We start from the raw sequence: 16,834 nt of genomic DNA, 5'->3' as shown, positions 1-16,834 counted from the left end.
AACTTAAAGTATAATAATAAAAAAAAAAAGTTAAAAGAAAGAATGTTAGAGAATACCAAAATAATGATTGGATAATAATAGGTTCCAAGCTAACTTTTCTAACAGGTACTTTTCTCTTTTGGAGAATTAGCAGCTCTCTCCCTTCCTTTATCTCCCAGGTCCCTGCACATACCCCCTGCTTTCTGGCTTTTACGCCTTTTTCCATATGTTTTCTCACCCTGGAGCAATGTTCCCTCTCCTTATTGCATGTCTGCATGCTCTTCAGCCTTCAAGGACCCGCAAAAATGTCACCTCCTCATTGAAGCCCTCCTGGATTTTCCCCAGAGCTAGAGACATGACTTCTTCCTTCCAATTCCTAGCACAACTCATAGCATTTTCCATTCGTTGTTATTGGCAGCCATGACTTACCCACTGTACTTGAATGCAAGCTTCTTGAGAACATGGATCATGTCTTATACACTGTTTAAGCCAAATAAATGTATCAGGTACTCAAGGCACATTGAATAAGTGGGTTCGATGGGTGGCCCATGGCACCTGCAACAAGGCCTCACTGAGCAGCAAGGGAGAGATTTGCTGCAGTGCTGAGTCAACTGCCCATCCACTCCTGACAGACCACTGAGGTGGTCCTCGCTCTCAGTATGTTCGGTCAAATGTGGGATTTTCCCCCCTATATTTTTCCCTCCTTCTCAGCGGCAAGAAGAAAATGAAAGCAAGCACTGAGACTTAGTACGTGGGAGAATAAAATATTTGAGACGTATTCTGACAAAAATGAAAGAGAAATAGATGGCAAGGCTGTCTGGAGGTTCTAGATGTGGAGTCTAGGGAGGGGTAGGTCCTGTTTTTACTCTTCGGCTCTCTCCAAATTTTCTATGAGCCAGAAGCAGATGCATATTGTATAAAATGTAGTATATTACATTCTATGATCTACTATAATATATTACATTATATATACTATTTATTTGTTTATTTATTTTAGAGACAGGGTCTTGCTCTGTCACTCAGGCTGCAGTGCAGTGGTGCGATGTTAGCTCACTTCAGCCTTGAACTCCTGGGTTCAAGCGATTGTCCTGCCTCAGCCAGCTGAGTAGCTGGGACTACAGGGTAGGCAACCATGCCTGGCATATTTTAAAAATTTTGTAGAGACGGGTCTTGCTATGTTGCCCAGGCTAATCTCAAATTCCTGGCCTCAAGTGATGCTCCCGCCTCAGCCTCCCAAAGTGTTGGAATTACAGGCATGAGCCATCTTGCCTGGCTTGTATTTATATATTACCTTTTAAAAAAAATAAATAAAATAAAGACAAACCTTTCTAGAAGGCTAGTGCACAATTTAGTTGCATAAAGTAGCCATGGTGAATGTAACTACTAGACTTGCTCTTTCTGCGGTAACTGGAGCAGGCTACAAGTTCCTCCTCTAGATGAGTTTTGTAAACAGGTGTGCTGAACGTTAGAGCACTGGGCTTCTTCTTTTTTTAAAATCTGACAAGTTATTTTTATGACAGCTCTTAAAATTTCACACACTTGGTAAGGTATTTAAATAGTTTGCAAATCTAAATGAAAACATGAGTTCATTTTCCATTGGTCATCGTGGTTCAGTCTCCTTCCAGAAAATGTTTCGGTGCTGGTGAGCAGTGCAGTGTATGTCTTTCTCTATCTATTTTTTTTTTTTTAAAGATCACACAACATAAGCCTTCCTACATGTTGCATTTTAATCTTAGAGTCTTGGGGACCTCTTTTCTATCAGCATGAGGACCATCCTTGTTTATTGGCTACACGTGGTTTATTGGATTGATGTGTCATAATATTACCAATTGCTGAATGTTTAAGTTGTTTTCCAATTTTTGTTCTGCTCCAACATGTATCCCCACACCTGGACCCTTGTGTTCTTTTGTGAGAATACCAGTAGGGCAAATTCCAAGCAGACGTGCTGCAGAATCAGAGATGTTGTGCTTTGTAAATTGTGACAGATACGGCTTAACCCTCCAAAAAGATCACGTAAATGTATACTCCTCACAGCAGTGTGGAGGCCTTTTCTCCAAACTCTTACCAACATCGTTACCAGCTATTGCTATTTCCAGTCTGAACCTTGCTATTACTCACTATAACCAAAGCCATTCTTTCTTCTTTTTGTGGCTTCTTTCTTTGGGAATTTTTCTCAGATATTACATGATTCATATTCAATCCTTTCATGCAAGCAAAAGGAGGTGACATAAGCCCTGGGTATTAGAAATATATATAAAGTGTTTTCTCACTGATATCTCAAAAATCAACCTCCCCATTCCCCAAGCTGTAATAAAATTAAATTTGCTGAGTTGAGGTCTTCCCAACTCAACTGGGCATTTTCATCTGGGGAAAAAAAAGAGGGAGTAATTCTTAACTCCGAAGTGGCTGCTTTTCTGCTTGCTGGGTGAGTTCCTTATTTCAAAACAGAGGCTCACTGGGCTTCTTGATGGCACCTGGAGTCATGCCATGCAGGAAGCAATCACTCCACAGAGCTGAAGATGTCAGAACAGTTCAAAAATACTGCCTGGGGAAAGTTCTTTGCCTTAGCAGGAAAGGGGCAGAATACAACCGTTCTAAAGAAAATGCATCTTTCATTCACCTGGCAAATATTTCAAAATAACTATAAAAAGAAGTTAGAAGCAGGTGAATTGCCCTACAGAGGGGAATGTTTTAATGAATTGGAGCACAGCCCCTGTCGGAATGCCATGTAGCTCATGCCTTCACCTGTCTGAAGAATGTTTAATGATGAAGGAAATGCTTGTAATCTGTTAGGTGAGAAAAAGAAAATAAAAGTTCAAAGTGTACGAATTCATAGAAACACGGCTGGTAGGGAAAACAACAGAAAGTTAAAAGTCGTTATTTTGGGGTAGAAAGATTATGGGTGATTTTAATTTTCTCCTCTCGGTTTTTGTGTATTTGCCAAACTTCCTACAAACGTATGTGTTACTTTTGTAACAAAAAAAGTCATAAAAGAAAAGCATGGTCTTTTTTCAGATAAATGCCAGCGTTTTCCTGGCCCCCAGAGGGCTGCAGTGAAATTCGGTGCACGCCCAGGTGGCTGGGTAAGGTCACGGCCGGAGGCTGGGCTACTCATTTTTATTTCAGACACAGTCCTGTTCCAGGCTTTCTTGTGTCGTAGGGTCAATTGCCAAAATATTTTTTCCTCTTCTTTTGAAAATGTATTGTGAGTCTTACTTGTATCTAATTTCAAGCTTACTGAAAAGTGAAGAGTTGTGTAAAGATGCTTATAAACCCTTCCCCTAACTATTGTTTCCATTTTGTCCCACTGGCTTTATTATTCTCCTTCTCTCTCTATACATATGCTTTCATTAATTTTTTGCATTTTTTGCATATTTTTTGAATCCTTTGAGAATATGTCAAAGACACTGTACTCTTTTGCCCCTAAATACTTCAGGGGACAGTTCCTAAGAACAGGGGCATTCTCCTGTAAAACCACAACGCAGTCAGCAAAATCAGGAAGTTTAACACAGATCCAGCACTATCATCGAATTCACAGTGCCGATTGTAAGACCCTTAATTTCCCAGTAATGTCCTTCAGAATTACTTTTTCCCCACTCCAGGACCAAATCCAGGTCCTTGCATTGTATCTACTTGTCCTGTCTCTTTAGTCTCCTTCAACCTAAGATGGTTTCTCAGTTTTTCTTTGTGTCACTTGACCTTGATATTTGGCCGGTTACTTTGCAGAAAGTCCTTCATTTTGGGTTTTTCTGATGCTTCCTCATTCTTTGATTTAGGTCGACATTTTTTCCAGGAATAAAGATGCTGTGTCTTCCCTTCTCAAATGTTTAGGACAAATGTGACATTGGTTTGCTTCCACGTTGGTGGTATTGATTTTGAAGACCAACCAGCTGGTTTTCAAATCCACACCATCAACATGTAGTTACATGTCTCCAGGGAGTCCTGGCTGCTTTAGTGGAGAAAGGTGTTTAGACTCCAAGATCAGGGCACTAGGCGCTCATTATGCTGTGTATCATTGCTTTTAGGTCCTCTCAGCAGACAGAGCCAGGAAATATGTAGGTGAAACACACATACATATACACACAAATTATCTATCTATCTATCTATCTATCTATCTATCTATCTGTCTGTCTGTCTGTCTATCTATCCATCTATCTATCAATCATCTATCTAATTTAATCTTAAAAACATATGGGTATAAAGACACATGAACATGTATGTTCATTACAACACTATTCACAATAGCAAAAACATGGAATCAACCTAAATGTTCATCAACGATAGACTGGAGAAGGAAAATGTGGTACATATACACCATGGAATACTACACAGCCATAAAAAAGAACAAGATCATGTCCTTTAACATGGATGGAACTGGAGGCCATTATCCTAAGTGAACTCACACAGGAACAGAAAATCAAATGTCACATGTTCTCATTTATGAGTGGGAGTTAAACGTTAAGTACATATAGACACAAAAAAGGGAACAACAGACACTGGGACCTCCTTGACGATGGAGGGAAGTAGGAGGGTAAGGATCAGAAAACTATCTACCAATCAGGTACTATGCTTATTAACCTGGGTGGCGAAATAATCTAAACACCAAGCCCCCATGAAGCGCAATTTACCTATATAACAAACCTGCACGTATACCCCTGAAGCTAAAATAAAAGGAAAAAACCCACACGATCAAACAAAAAAAAAAAAAAAAAAAAAAAAAAAAAAAAAAAAAAAAAAAAAAAAAGAAACCCACGTGGGTCCACAGTGGCTATAACAGAACAGGAAGTTCTGGGTGCCTTCCTCCTTAGGGCCTGCTGACAGCCAGAGACGACACTGAGAAGTGAAGAAAACCAGAATGTTTTCGTCGTACTTTGCTTTCCCTGCCTCAGTTGAACAGCTTTATTGAGGTCCAATTACAATAAACCGCAAATATTAAAATGCAGAATGTACGTTCTGACATACATACACCCCTGTGAAGCTCTCACACAACCCAGACAGTGAACATATTTATCCCCCATTGAGGTTTTCTTTGTACCCACCTGCCCTCCTGCCCTCCCACGCTCCACTTCTCTCTCTCTCTCTCTTTTTTTTTTTTTTTTTGAGACGGAGTCTTGCTGTGTCGCCCAGACTGGAGTGCAGTGGTACAATCTTGGCTCACTGCAACCTCTGCCTCCCAGGTTCAAGTGATCCTCCTGCCTCAACCTCCTGAGTAGCTGAGACTACAGGCGCACACCACCACACCTGGCTAATTTTTTGTATTTTTGTAGAAATGGGGTTTCATCATGTTGGCCAGACTGGTCTCAAACTCCCGACCTCAGGTGATCTACCCACCTTGGCCTCCCAAAGTGCTGGGATTATAGGTGTGAGCCACCATGCCCAGCCACCTCCCCTTCTCTCTCTCTATTGCCAGGAAATCAGTGATTCTGCTTTCCATCACAATAGATTAGTTTGCATTATCTAGAGTTTTATACAAGTGAAGTCATACAATATGAACTCCCTTTGGTCTGGCTTCTTGGCATAATTGTTTGGAGACTTGTCCATGTTGCTGCGTGAATCGGTCATTCATTCCCTATTCCATTGGATGGATATTTCAAAGTTAACTTATCCATTTACCACTTGATGGGCATTTAGGCTGTTAGCAGTTTTTGGCTACTACAGAGTAAAGCTGTAATGAACATTCACATACTGGTCTTTATGGGGACATATGCTTACAACTTTCTTGGGTGAATACTTAGGAGTAGGATGACTGGATCACATGGTGAGTACATGAATAACATCTTAAGAAACTGCCAGTTTTCCAAAGTGGTTTTACCACACATTATGCATTGGGAACCACTGTACTTTCAGAAAAGCAGGGTGGGGTCATGATGTTGTTATGGAAAGGAAGCCAATAGGTTAGGATGGGATTTATGAAAGAGATTTTTTTTTTCAAGAATCTTGGGGTGTGACGCTGGACAGGTTTCTTTGAAACGTACTTGCTAAGAGTATAAAAGGAAATGCCCCAGCTCAGGCACAGACTCCGTCCTTGAAGGCAGTCAAGCTGTTGTTTCTTCGGTTATATAGGGGTGGGCTTTAAAGAAATTCAAAACACATGAAAATGACAACTCGAGATTTATTGCAGTCAGTTCCGAGGCTCTGTGCACTAGGGAACTAGAACTCATTTTCTTCAGTACACAAACCTAGGACTTCCTTTTCCTGCTGAAGTCAGGGTAAAGAGGAGAAAGGTGGGTTCTGGGGGCACTGGGTCTCTTAGGGAGGGGGCCTCAACCCCAGCGGGCGCCATCCAGCCCTCATGTTCTTCGTGCCACCTGGTTACTCAAAGGCCCTTTTCCTGGGGAGTCCAGAGCCCAGGGCATTCTCAAAGCGACCACTGTCCTGTTAGCTTCGGTGAGTCCCTTAGCTGATAGAGCAGAGGAAGGGGAACCAGTCAGCAAAACAGGACGGGCCAGAGAAGCTCAATCAAGGGAAAGGGAGCTAATGTAGAAAGCATGGGCTGGGAAAAGTTTAACAGCCCCCCTGCCATTCCTCATGTGTGGATGTGAGATGCACTAATTATTGTCTAAGTAGAAAGAAAACAAATGCTAGAATCAGGTGACCCTCAGAGTCAAAGAAGTGAATGATAACTTCAAAGGAGAGGTTCTTGCATTTCTGTGTGGACGACTGAGATGATTCTGAAACCTAGAACACTATATAGACTCTAACTCCTGCTTGGCATATTTTTTTCAGAAGAACAAACAGATTTAAAATTTAATCTCCATCTTTTTGGCATTTGGTTGTTACTATACATTTACAAGCCAGTCCCCTTTTTGATGTTTGTCCCTTTTCCAGGAGCAGCCTTGCATCTGACTGACGCACCATGACACCCACAGACTTCACAGTGAGTACAGCCATGCTCCTCCGGCTCCTCAAAACACACGCTCATCTTCCCTTTTTAGGGGGTGTGGGAAGGATCCACTGTGGGGGAAGGATTTATCTGTGTGGTTTCCCAGGGTAAGATCTCTGCCTGGCAATGCCCATTACTGGGTAGGTTGCTGTCCAGCACAGAAGGTTTTGCAAATGCAAAGAGGTAGCTACGCTTTGGGGTATGTTGTGGAGACAGAGGAAAATGTGGTGTTATAAATAGCTAAGGGTTTTTAATGACCTTTAACTAGGGTGTGCTTAGTTCCATGTGCCTGTTCTAAAACTCAGACAAATGAGGTAAAGGGAGAATTCATGTAATTTGCTTTTAAAAAACCCATGGTGGGCACATTAGTTGTGTTTCCTGCATAACATTATGTAGACCTTATGAAAACACATAACAGTATATATTCCCCTGAAAGATCAAGAGCTGAACAAAAATTAGTGAGTTAGGCTGGGCACGGTAGCTCATGCCTATAATTCTAGCACTTTGGGAGGCAGAGGTGGGCGGATCACCTGGCCGAGGCCAAGATTTCAAGACCAGCCTGCCCAACATGGCGAAACCCCATCTCTACTAAAAATACAAAAATAGCTGGGTGTGGTGGCATGCGCATGTAATCCCAGCTACTTGGGAGGCTGAGGCACGATAGTCGCTTGAGCCTGGGAGGTGGAGGTTGCAATGAGCCAAGATCACGCCACTGCACTCCAGCCTGGGCAACAAAGTGAGACTCTGTCTTAAACAACAACAACAAAAAATCGGTGAATCAAATCATAATCCTGAGAATCTTTTTTTCTTTTACAGCTAAATGTAATTAAGTATAGAATCAAATTAATTTCCCATGCTTTTGTTAGATTCATAAATGCCTTACGAAATTACCTAAGGGCTTTAATTTTGCTTTTCTCAAAGGGAAAGCCTGGGTTTTACATGTAGATAATTGAAATCCAGACTTCCTAGCAGGTGGGCTAACAAACTGCCTCACAGTACATTGTAGGTTTCCATGATCTAAAGAGAGTGGTGGCTGAAACAGTTCATCAACTAAATTATTTATGATATGCTAATGATTCATTAGTATTACATATGTGTAGTTACCTAGTTGCACCTATATCCATAACAACAAAATAGTAATTAATTTGGTCCTGGTGAAGTAACTATTCTTCTGACCAAAAGTAGATTCTTCAGTTTCTCCTGCATTAAATTCACCTTTCAATACCTGAGGCTGTGGAAACAGAAGTAGATGAAAGCAGCAGAGCCAGGGCTGCTTCTGAGATTGCCAGTCATTTGGTTTTATCATTTGGGATCTTGGATAATAGCCAAACTCTGCAAAGCAGCCCCAGATAAGAAGGAAACTGCACCTCAATAATGACCTTCTCTAATCAGAGGAGTCTGGCGCCATCTAAATGGGAAGAAGATAGGACCCCTGTGGCCCTGGATCCCACATTCCATGGAAAGTAGCCGTGGCACCCTGTGGCCACCTTTCTGAGGATGTGCTGGGCCAGTCACCCATGCAGGTGCCCCACATTCCTTCAGAGTCACAGTAAAGGCAGAGTCCTGTTTACAGATGAGGAGACCAAGACTGGGGAAGGTGGTTTGAGGGTTCAAGGTCTCATAGAGATTTGGAGGAAGAGCCCTTGAGGGGTGCTGTTGGCAATCATAGCTTTGCTGGGTTGCTCCCTCAGGGTGAATGTCAAAGCACTGAAATCCAGGTCTGATTGTTGGGATTTAATACTTCCTTAAGTGTGGGGCCAAGGTGTCTGCCAGTGTCCCTGCTGATAACAAATTCATTGTTTTCCCTCCTCCCTCCTTCTTGTACCCTCTCTTATTCCATCGCTCCCATTCCCTTGTGCCCATTCTTGGTGCTAAGGCACAATGGAAGCCTTGGCAAGCACAGTCCCTGCCCTTTCTCTGTCCATTCCCCAGAGAGGGGAATCTTGAGCCTGGGTCTGGCCAAGGGTTTCCAAAGAACACATGAGTCAGAGAAGGAGGCCCTGGAAAGCTCTGGGACCTTCTTCCTGCTCTGGGTGTTCACAACCAGGACGCCTGGGCTACTGCTTCTGAGCCCAGGACTTCTGAGGGAAGAAGACATGCCTGTGTGTGAGCAACAGCCTGTGTGCTCAGAGGCTTGCCCGGGACACAGACAGGCAGGATGGGCCCCTTGCCCTGGTTGTGCACTGAGGTTTGTTTACATTTACTGGGGGATTTCCAGAGGATTTGATGTCTAAGAGTCGTGACACAGGGGATATTATTCCAGGATTCCTTTTGTGGTCCTGACAAATTTTATATAAATCTAGATTTGGGGTGTAAAATTCAATTACTTAAAAAATATGCCTGGGGAGTCCCTAACCTAACTAACTTCACGCAAAAGCATGAGGTCCTTAATCCTCACCCAGCAGAAAAACTATGCCCCTGGGCTTCCAGCAGGACACAATATCCTTGTCTGGGATTCAGTCTTGGGAGTGTTGGCTGTGCCTACTCGCCGGGCCGTGGAGAAAGCTGGGTCACCCAGGTCCTGGGACTTCCGCATATTTCTCCCCTTCTGCCCCTTCTACAGTCTCCTCCAGGCCCCGCTCCAGATCGCCTTCCCACGCTGGCCCAGGAATCCACCTCCTTCCAGCACCTTAGCCCAGGACTAACACAGCTAAGTGACGCTGGCCTTCCTACCTGCCCCCGCTCCCCACTCCCCGTCTCATCTTCTCCCCATGAACCAAAGCTGTCTCTTGTGCTCGTCCTTTTGCCACGCATGCCCTCTTTCCTCCCTTGCCTTCCTCTTTCTCCCTTGTCTGTCCTCCTCTTAACATGTCTTTAAAATCCATGGTGCGCCTCGCTACCTGGAGCTGCAGCAGAAGAGCAGGCTTGCTGGACCAGAGAAGCAACTCCATGCAGCAACACCCCTGGGCCCTCATCTGTGAGGCTGCTTGCAATTTGCTTCACAGCCTTGGGCTCGGGCTCATGTGAAAGTCTATTAAAACTATTTGACCAAAAAAAAAAAAAAAAAAAACCCAAAAAAACAAAACCAAAAAACACCAACTCACAAATAACAAACAAAAACTTCAAGAGCAAGTTTAGTACCTATGCATCTGTGGGTTCACAGTCGGTACTTGCTCATCTGCATGGTTTTACTGGGTTTTACTGAGGTTCCTCCAAAAGGTCATCCTCCCAACCTCTTAAACCTGCTGTGATGTCCACTTTGGGGTCTCCGTGTGCTTCACAGTCTTCCTTCTATCCTCAAGTACTTCTTTCGCTCAAAGTCCACTCAAATCTCACCTCCTACAGGACGACTGTCTTAGTGGAGCCATGATTGCAACTGGTTCCCGTGTCCAGCATTGGGAGGATTCTCCTGGCATGTCTCTAAAATGTGTGTCACCTAGGAGGTCTGTCCTCTCAAGAGGCTGGGTGTCCAGATAAAGGCCAATGCCAGAAGAAACATCTCTAAGTGTAAACTGAAATGGATAAATCAGGCCTAGGGACTAATCCCATATAAAATAGGGAGATGAGTTTTCTTTAGTTCTTTGCAGTAGTGGGCCATTTCCAGCTGCCCTGGCCCGAAGAGCCACCTCCAGGATCCTGCTCCTGGGTCCCGCTCTTTGCAATAGGCTTTTCTCTTGGTCACATATTGGAGATGGAGTCAGGACTAGATGTCAGATTTTCCCAGTTGTCATCCAAGTTACCTTGGGTCCTCCTGCTATTTCCTGCCAGCCAAGGCCCAGATACGACTAACATCTACTGTCCTTTATCAATCAACTCAGTGAGCCCTGATATCTAAGAAGCCCTCTACAAACACACACACAACAGGTTCTATATTCCAATAAGGTTTGAAAACATTGTTAAACAAAATTCAACTGATTCTGAAGGATTTCTCAGAGTCTTTACTGTGCTAATGTGTAATTAAAATAAAACAAGTTCTGGGCCAGTCGCGGTGACCAGCACTTTGGGAGGCCGAGGTGGGCAGATCACGGGGTCAGAAGTTCGAGACCAGCCTGACCAACATGGTGAAACCTCGTCTCTACTAAAAATACAAAAAATTAGCCGGGCGTGGTGGTGGGTACCTGTAGTCCCAGCTACTTGGGAGTCTGAGGCAGGAGAATGGCGTGAACCTGGGAGGCAGAGCTTGCAGTGAGCCGAGACCATGCCACTGTACTCCAGTCTGGGTGACAGAGCGAGACTCCGTCTCAAAAAAAAAAAAAAAAAAAAATTAGCCAGGCATGGTGGCATGCACCTGTAATCCCAGCTACTCAGGAGGCTGAGGCAGGAGAATCGTTTGAACCTGGGAGGTGGAGGTTGCAGTGAGCCGAGATGGCACCATTGCACTCCAGCCTGGGCAGCAAGAGTGAAAATCCATCCCAAAACAAACAAACAAACAAATAAATAAAACAAGTTCTGTAGGACTTTTCAGATCCTTCAATGTGCTCAGGAGTATTGTGAATTTCAAAGAAGGAATATGCAGCAGAGATGCTCAACTATTTTAACCATTGGGTGTTCCACCCAAAACATGGTTTGGGAAATGCTGGTCGGATCTACTAGAAATAGATGGATATTACAACATATACAGATAGGGAGAGCCCAGCTAACAGAAGGTAGAGAATATTTTGTTATTTAAATATAAACATTTAAGTACATAAAATAATCTTTGTACTTATACATTTGTTAATATTAACTGTTCAAAACAAAATAAAAACTTACTGTGGATTTTGGGTGACTTCTAGTCCAAATGCATCCAGATGAATTGAACTATTGCATTTGCCTCAGGAGAAACAAAAGTGGAGATGAGATTTGGCAAGGAATGTCCCTCAAGGAAAGGGAGTGAGAGCTGGTAGTCCCTGGTGGAATTTGGGAGTCCTAATGGGAGCGCTGGGAGGGAAACTGGTGGGAAGTGAGAGTGTTTGAGGATCTGTGGGCAGAGGTTTTGGAAGGAATGTAGCAGGCGTGGCAGGGACTCTCCCCTCCTCCTACATGGGCAGTCCATGTCCTTCATTCCCTCCCACCCCAGGTTTGACTCAAGGGCTTACATCTCAGGGTCTCATTTCCAGCCCTCATTTCCTGTTTCCGTGGGAGGGGTTCTAGGATGGCTTCTGATTCAGGAACCCCAAAAAAGTGTAAGAAGTGTGTGTGCGTATGCGCGTATATGCACGTATATATGTGTGCATGCATGAGCGTGTATATATGTGCGTGTGAGCATGAGTGTTGGCAGGTTTGTGTACATGAGAGCATGTGCAAGTGCATGTATTATGTGTATGCATGTACATGTGAGTATGTGTGCTTGTTGGGGCCAGCTTCATGGCTGTGCAACCCACACAGTCACACAGGGGCCCTGTGCTTAGAAGTGCTGCTTGTTTGAATGCTCGATGTATTGAAATTCCTAATAATTTTTGGAACGTGGGTCCTGCTAACTATAGAGCAGGTCATGGTGCTTGTGTGTGTACGTGGGGTTGAGAGTGTCTGTGTGTATATGTGTATGTGCATGTGTATGTGGGTGTATGCTGGTGCTCCTGGAGCTTTCAGGAAACTCAAGGGACTGGGATCCAGAAGAGTTTAAGAGCCCTTGCTGACCTTTTTTTAGGGTCAGTGAAAAACTGAATAGACAGGAGAAGGACGATCACAGTCATACCCACAGTTTGATAAAACTGCCCATCAAGAGTGTGGAGGCACTCTTACCCTATCAGAGCACTTGGCATGCACACTATAAATGTTCATTCACTTGTCTGGTTGCTCTATGGGTAGGTAAGTTCCCTGAGAGTGAAGACACACATCTGACTTATTTACTACAGTTTCTTTGGTGCATAGCACAGTAGCCAACATACAGTACGTGCTTAATAAACATCTGTTGAATAAATAAATATGTGACAACCCAAGCAGATTTCCTCAGAATGCCTACATCCTAGGCCTCAGAATGCCTACGTGTCTTTGGCCTTACCATAGGTGTTTGAGGTTGGAAGCGTCAAGAGGTCCATGCCTCTGCCATCAGACAGGACCTTCAAAATATTTGCCTTGACCTAATGCCATCTTGTGTCCCCTCGCAGAGCCCTATTCCTAACATGGCTGATGACTATGGCTCTGAATCCACCTCTTCCATGGAAGACTACGTTAACTTCAACTTCACTGACTTCTACTGTGAGAAAAACAATGTCAGACAGTTTGCGAGCCATTTCCTCCCGCCCTTGTACTGGCTCGTGTTCATCGTGGGTGCCTTGGGCAACAGTCTGGTCATCCTGGTCTACTGGTACTGCACAAGAGTGAAGACCATGACCGACATGTTCCTTTTGAATTTGGCAATTGCTGACCTCCTCTTTCTTGTCACTCTTCCCTTCTGGGCCATTGCCACTGCTGACCAGTGGAAATTCCAGACCTTCATGTGCAAGGTGGTCAACAGCATGTACAAGATGAACTTCTACAGCTGCGTGTTGCTGATCATGTGCATCAGCGTGGACAGGTACATCGCTATTGCCCAGGCCATGAGAGCACACACTTGGAGGGAGAAAAGGCTTCTGTACAGCAAAATGGTTTGCTTTACCATCTGGGTATTGGCAGCTGCGCTCTGCATCCCAGAAATCTTATACAGCCAAATCAAGGAGGAATCTGGCATTGCTGTCTGCACCATGGTTTACCCTAGCGATGAGAGCACCAAACTGAAGTCAGCTGTCTTGACCCTGAAGGTCATTCTGGGGTTCTTCCTCCCCTTCGTGGTCATGGCTTGCTGTTACACCATCATTATTCACACCCTGATACAAGCCAAGAAGTCGTCCAAGCACAAGGCCCTAAAAGTGACCATCACTGTCCTGACAGTCTTTGTCTTGTCTCAGTTTCCCTATAACTGCATTTTGTTGGTGCAGACCATTGACGCCTATGTCATGTTCATCTCCAGCTGTGCCGTTTCCACCAACATTGACATCTGCTTCCAGGTGACCCAGACCATCGCCTTCCTCCACAGTTGCCTGAACCCTGTTCTCTATGTTTTTGTGGGTGAGAGATTCCGTCGGGATCTTGTGAAAACACTGAAGAACTTGGGTTGCATCAGCCAGGCCCAGTGGGTTTCATTTACAAGGAGAGAGGGAAGCTTGAAGCTGTCGTCTATGTTGCTGGAGACAACATCAGGAGCACTCTCCCTCTGAGGGGTCTTCTCTGAGGTGCCTGGTTCTTTTGGAAGAAATGAGAAATACAGAAACAGTTTCCCCACTGATGGGACCAGAGAGAGTGAAAGACAAAAGAAAACTCAAAAAGGGATGAATCTGTACAATATGATTACTTGTAGTCAGAATTTGCCAAAGCAAATATTTCAAAATCGACTGACTAGTCAAGGAGGGTGTTGGATTGGCTCTTGACTGTGATGCCTGCGATTCTCAAAGGAGGACTAAGGACCAGCACTGTGGAGCACCCTGGCTTTGCCACTCGCCGGAGCATCAATGTCGCTGCCTCTGGAGGAGGCCTTGGATTTTCTCCATCCACTGTGAACTTCTGTGGCTTCAGTCCTCATGCTGCCTCTTCCAAAAGGGGACACAGAAGCATTGGCTGCTGCTACAGACTGCAAAAGCAGAAGGTTTCCTGAAAATGTCCATCTCTGGGAAATTTTCTACCCTGCTCTTGAGCCTGATAACCCATGCCAGGTCTTATAGATTCCTGATCTAGAACCTTTCCAGGCAATCTCACACCTAATTTCCTTGTGTTCTCCTTGTTCTGTTCTGGGCCAGTGAAGGTCCTTGTTCTGATTTTGAAACGATCTGCAGGTCTGGCCAGTGAACCCCTGGACAACTGGCCCCACCCACAAGATATCCAAAGTCTGTTGTCCTGCTGGAGGTTTTGACCTAGACAAGGATTGCACTTATTCCTTGGTATGGTGACAGTGTCCCTCCATGGCCTGAGCAGGGAGATTATAACAGCTGGGTTCGCAGGAGCCAGCCTTGGCCCTGTTGTAGGCTTGTTCTGTTGAGTGGCACTTGCTGTGGGTCCACCGTCTGCTCCCTAGAAAATGGGCTGGTTTTCTTGGTCCTCTTCTTCCTGAGGCCCACTTTATTCAGAGGAATAAAGTGAGCAGATACGGGCAGCAGCCAGGGAGGGCAAAGGGGTGAAGCGCAGGCCTTGCTAGAGGGCTATTTACTTCCATGCTTCTTCTTTTCTTACTCTATAGTGGCAACATTTTAAAAGCTTTTAACTTAGAGATTAGGCTGAAAAAAATAATAGAATTCACCTTTGAATCTTTTGTGTCTTTCTTTTCACAATTTGGCAAAATGTATCACCTTTGAAAATGTTTAGCATATTAGAAAAGTGCTTTTTAATGTGTATATGAAACATTAATTACTTGTCACTTTCTTTACCCTGTCTCAATATTTTAAGTGTGTGCAATTAAAGATCAAATAGATATATTAAGGGTGTGAAGGCTGGTCTGAAGGTAGTGAGTTACCTCAACTGATTGTTCAATCAGTTACAGATTGAACTCCTTGTTCTACTTCCTCTGCTTCTCTCTACTGCAACTGACTAGTCTTTAAAAAAAAATGTGAAGAGTAAGCAGTGGGAATAAGGAAATGGAAATAAGATCTCCAAAACCTTAAAACCATCATGGCTGACAAATTTTTATTTCTCCTCTGTCCAAACTTACTCCTCAGGCTTTTATGTGTTAGTCAAATGGAATTTCCAAGGAGGACTATTGGAACAGCACCATAAACCACCCCTGACTTTGCCACTTGCTCTAGAGGAAGCATCTAATTTCCCCAGTGCCTTGTGGATCGTTGTGGTTTCTGTTCCAACGCCATCCCTTCCCAAAGGGGACACAAAAGCACTGGACCCTGCCATTTCACCCTCTTTCTCCCTGCCCACTTCTAAAGCACAAGAGAGTGAGGAATAAAGTGAGCATACATGGGCAGCAGCCAGGGAGGGCAAAGGGGTGAAGTGCAGGCCTTGCTATCCCATTGACATGCTGCCCGTGAGGGGACAGTGGGTGGGAAGAAAGCATTGACCTGGGACCAGCAGATCAACATGGGCCCAGCACAGGAACTGCATCCATAGTAAAGGGGACGATAACTTCTCCAAGGTCACTTATGGACAGAGCCATCCATTGACCATTTCCAAGAGGAGACCCAGATATTTGCCCTTATAGGAACTTGAGAGAATAAAAAAGATTCAAGAGCCACTCCTAAATAACATTGTGCAGTTAGGTGCAAAGAACACAGCTGAGTTTGGCTTTTATTTTTAGATACTGCGGTTCTGACGCTGTGTCATGGGAGTCCCAGTGGTGCTGAGCCTCACACAGGACAGCCTCACTAGGACAATTATGGAGCCTCCCCAGGTGGGAGCCTGGACAAGTAGCTTTGCGTGGACCTGTTCTGGTACATGTCTTAAATGCCCACCCTCCTCATCACACACAAATGCCTTATGTGGAGTAGGAACAATATAATGAATTAATATCTTTATAAACATCTAAAATTAATCATTTCTCAAATATGTACTTCATGTGTCAGAGTTCAGCAGCTAGAAAACTTCTAGAAAATAAAGATTGCCAATCTCGAGCACTGGGACATTACATCCTTTGGGCAGTGAAGTTGTCCTGCTATCTACGGGCAGCCTGGGGGACTGGTGGTCAAGGAAGGAACTGACTAAACCAGGACTAGACACTAGTGTTTTTCCCAGCTTTGATGTCCAGGGCTTTGGCCTTGTGAGTTGCCCTGGTAGCTTCATGAGAGAGCTGACACAGCTCCTGAGAGAGCTGAGTGGCTATAACTTCTTCCATTTGCTCACTGTTGTTGTTGCAGAGAGTCCTGAGCAAGGAAGGAAGCAGCCCACAGTGAGCTCCTTCCCTTTTGGTCTTGTGGACCTTCCCCCAGGCCATCGCCATTGCAGTATGGCCATTAGGGTGGCATCCTGGTTTCTGTGATGGTGTTGACTTGAATACAGAGCCAAGGCTGTCGTGAAGCATTCATGAGTCGACACCTTTGGACACCACCACAGTATTTCTGCTTCATCGATGCGAAGCTG

The 16,834-nt window shown here is 44.4% G+C and overlaps 1 protein-coding gene across 4 annotated transcripts in view; it reads left to right on the top strand.

Moving 5' to 3' along the window:
- Window positions 1-15,232, top strand: part of CCR9 (C-C motif chemokine receptor 9) — a 19,545-nt gene extending 4,313 nt beyond the window's left edge. For 2 of the 4 annotated variants that reach the window (XM_017855776.1, XM_017855773.1), the window contains exons 2-3: window positions 6,808-6,856; window positions 12,892-15,232. In XM_017855776.1, the coding sequence (XP_017711265.1) occupies window positions 6,836-6,856; window positions 12,892-13,980 (1,110 nt within the window). In that variant the 5' untranslated portion in view covers window positions 6,808-6,835 and the 3' untranslated portion in view covers window positions 13,981-15,232. Of the gene's footprint in view, window positions 1-6,138; window positions 6,204-6,324; window positions 6,367-6,807; window positions 6,857-12,891 lie in introns of those variants that run through there. The other 2 variants (XM_017855774.1, XM_017855775.1) reach the window with 2 other exon arrangements.
- The last annotated feature ends 1,602 nt before the right edge of the window (window positions 15,233-16,834 follow it).

Source organism: Rhinopithecus bieti, unplaced genomic scaffold (genome assembly GCF_001698545.2).
Source record: "Rhinopithecus bieti isolate Rb0 unplaced genomic scaffold, ASM169854v2 scaffold_39746, whole genome shotgun sequence".
Lineage (NCBI taxonomy): Eukaryota > Metazoa > Chordata > Mammalia > Primates > Cercopithecidae > Rhinopithecus > Rhinopithecus bieti.
The sequence above is the reverse complement of the archived record's forward strand: the minus strand, read 5'-3'. Positions and strand labels throughout refer to the sequence as shown.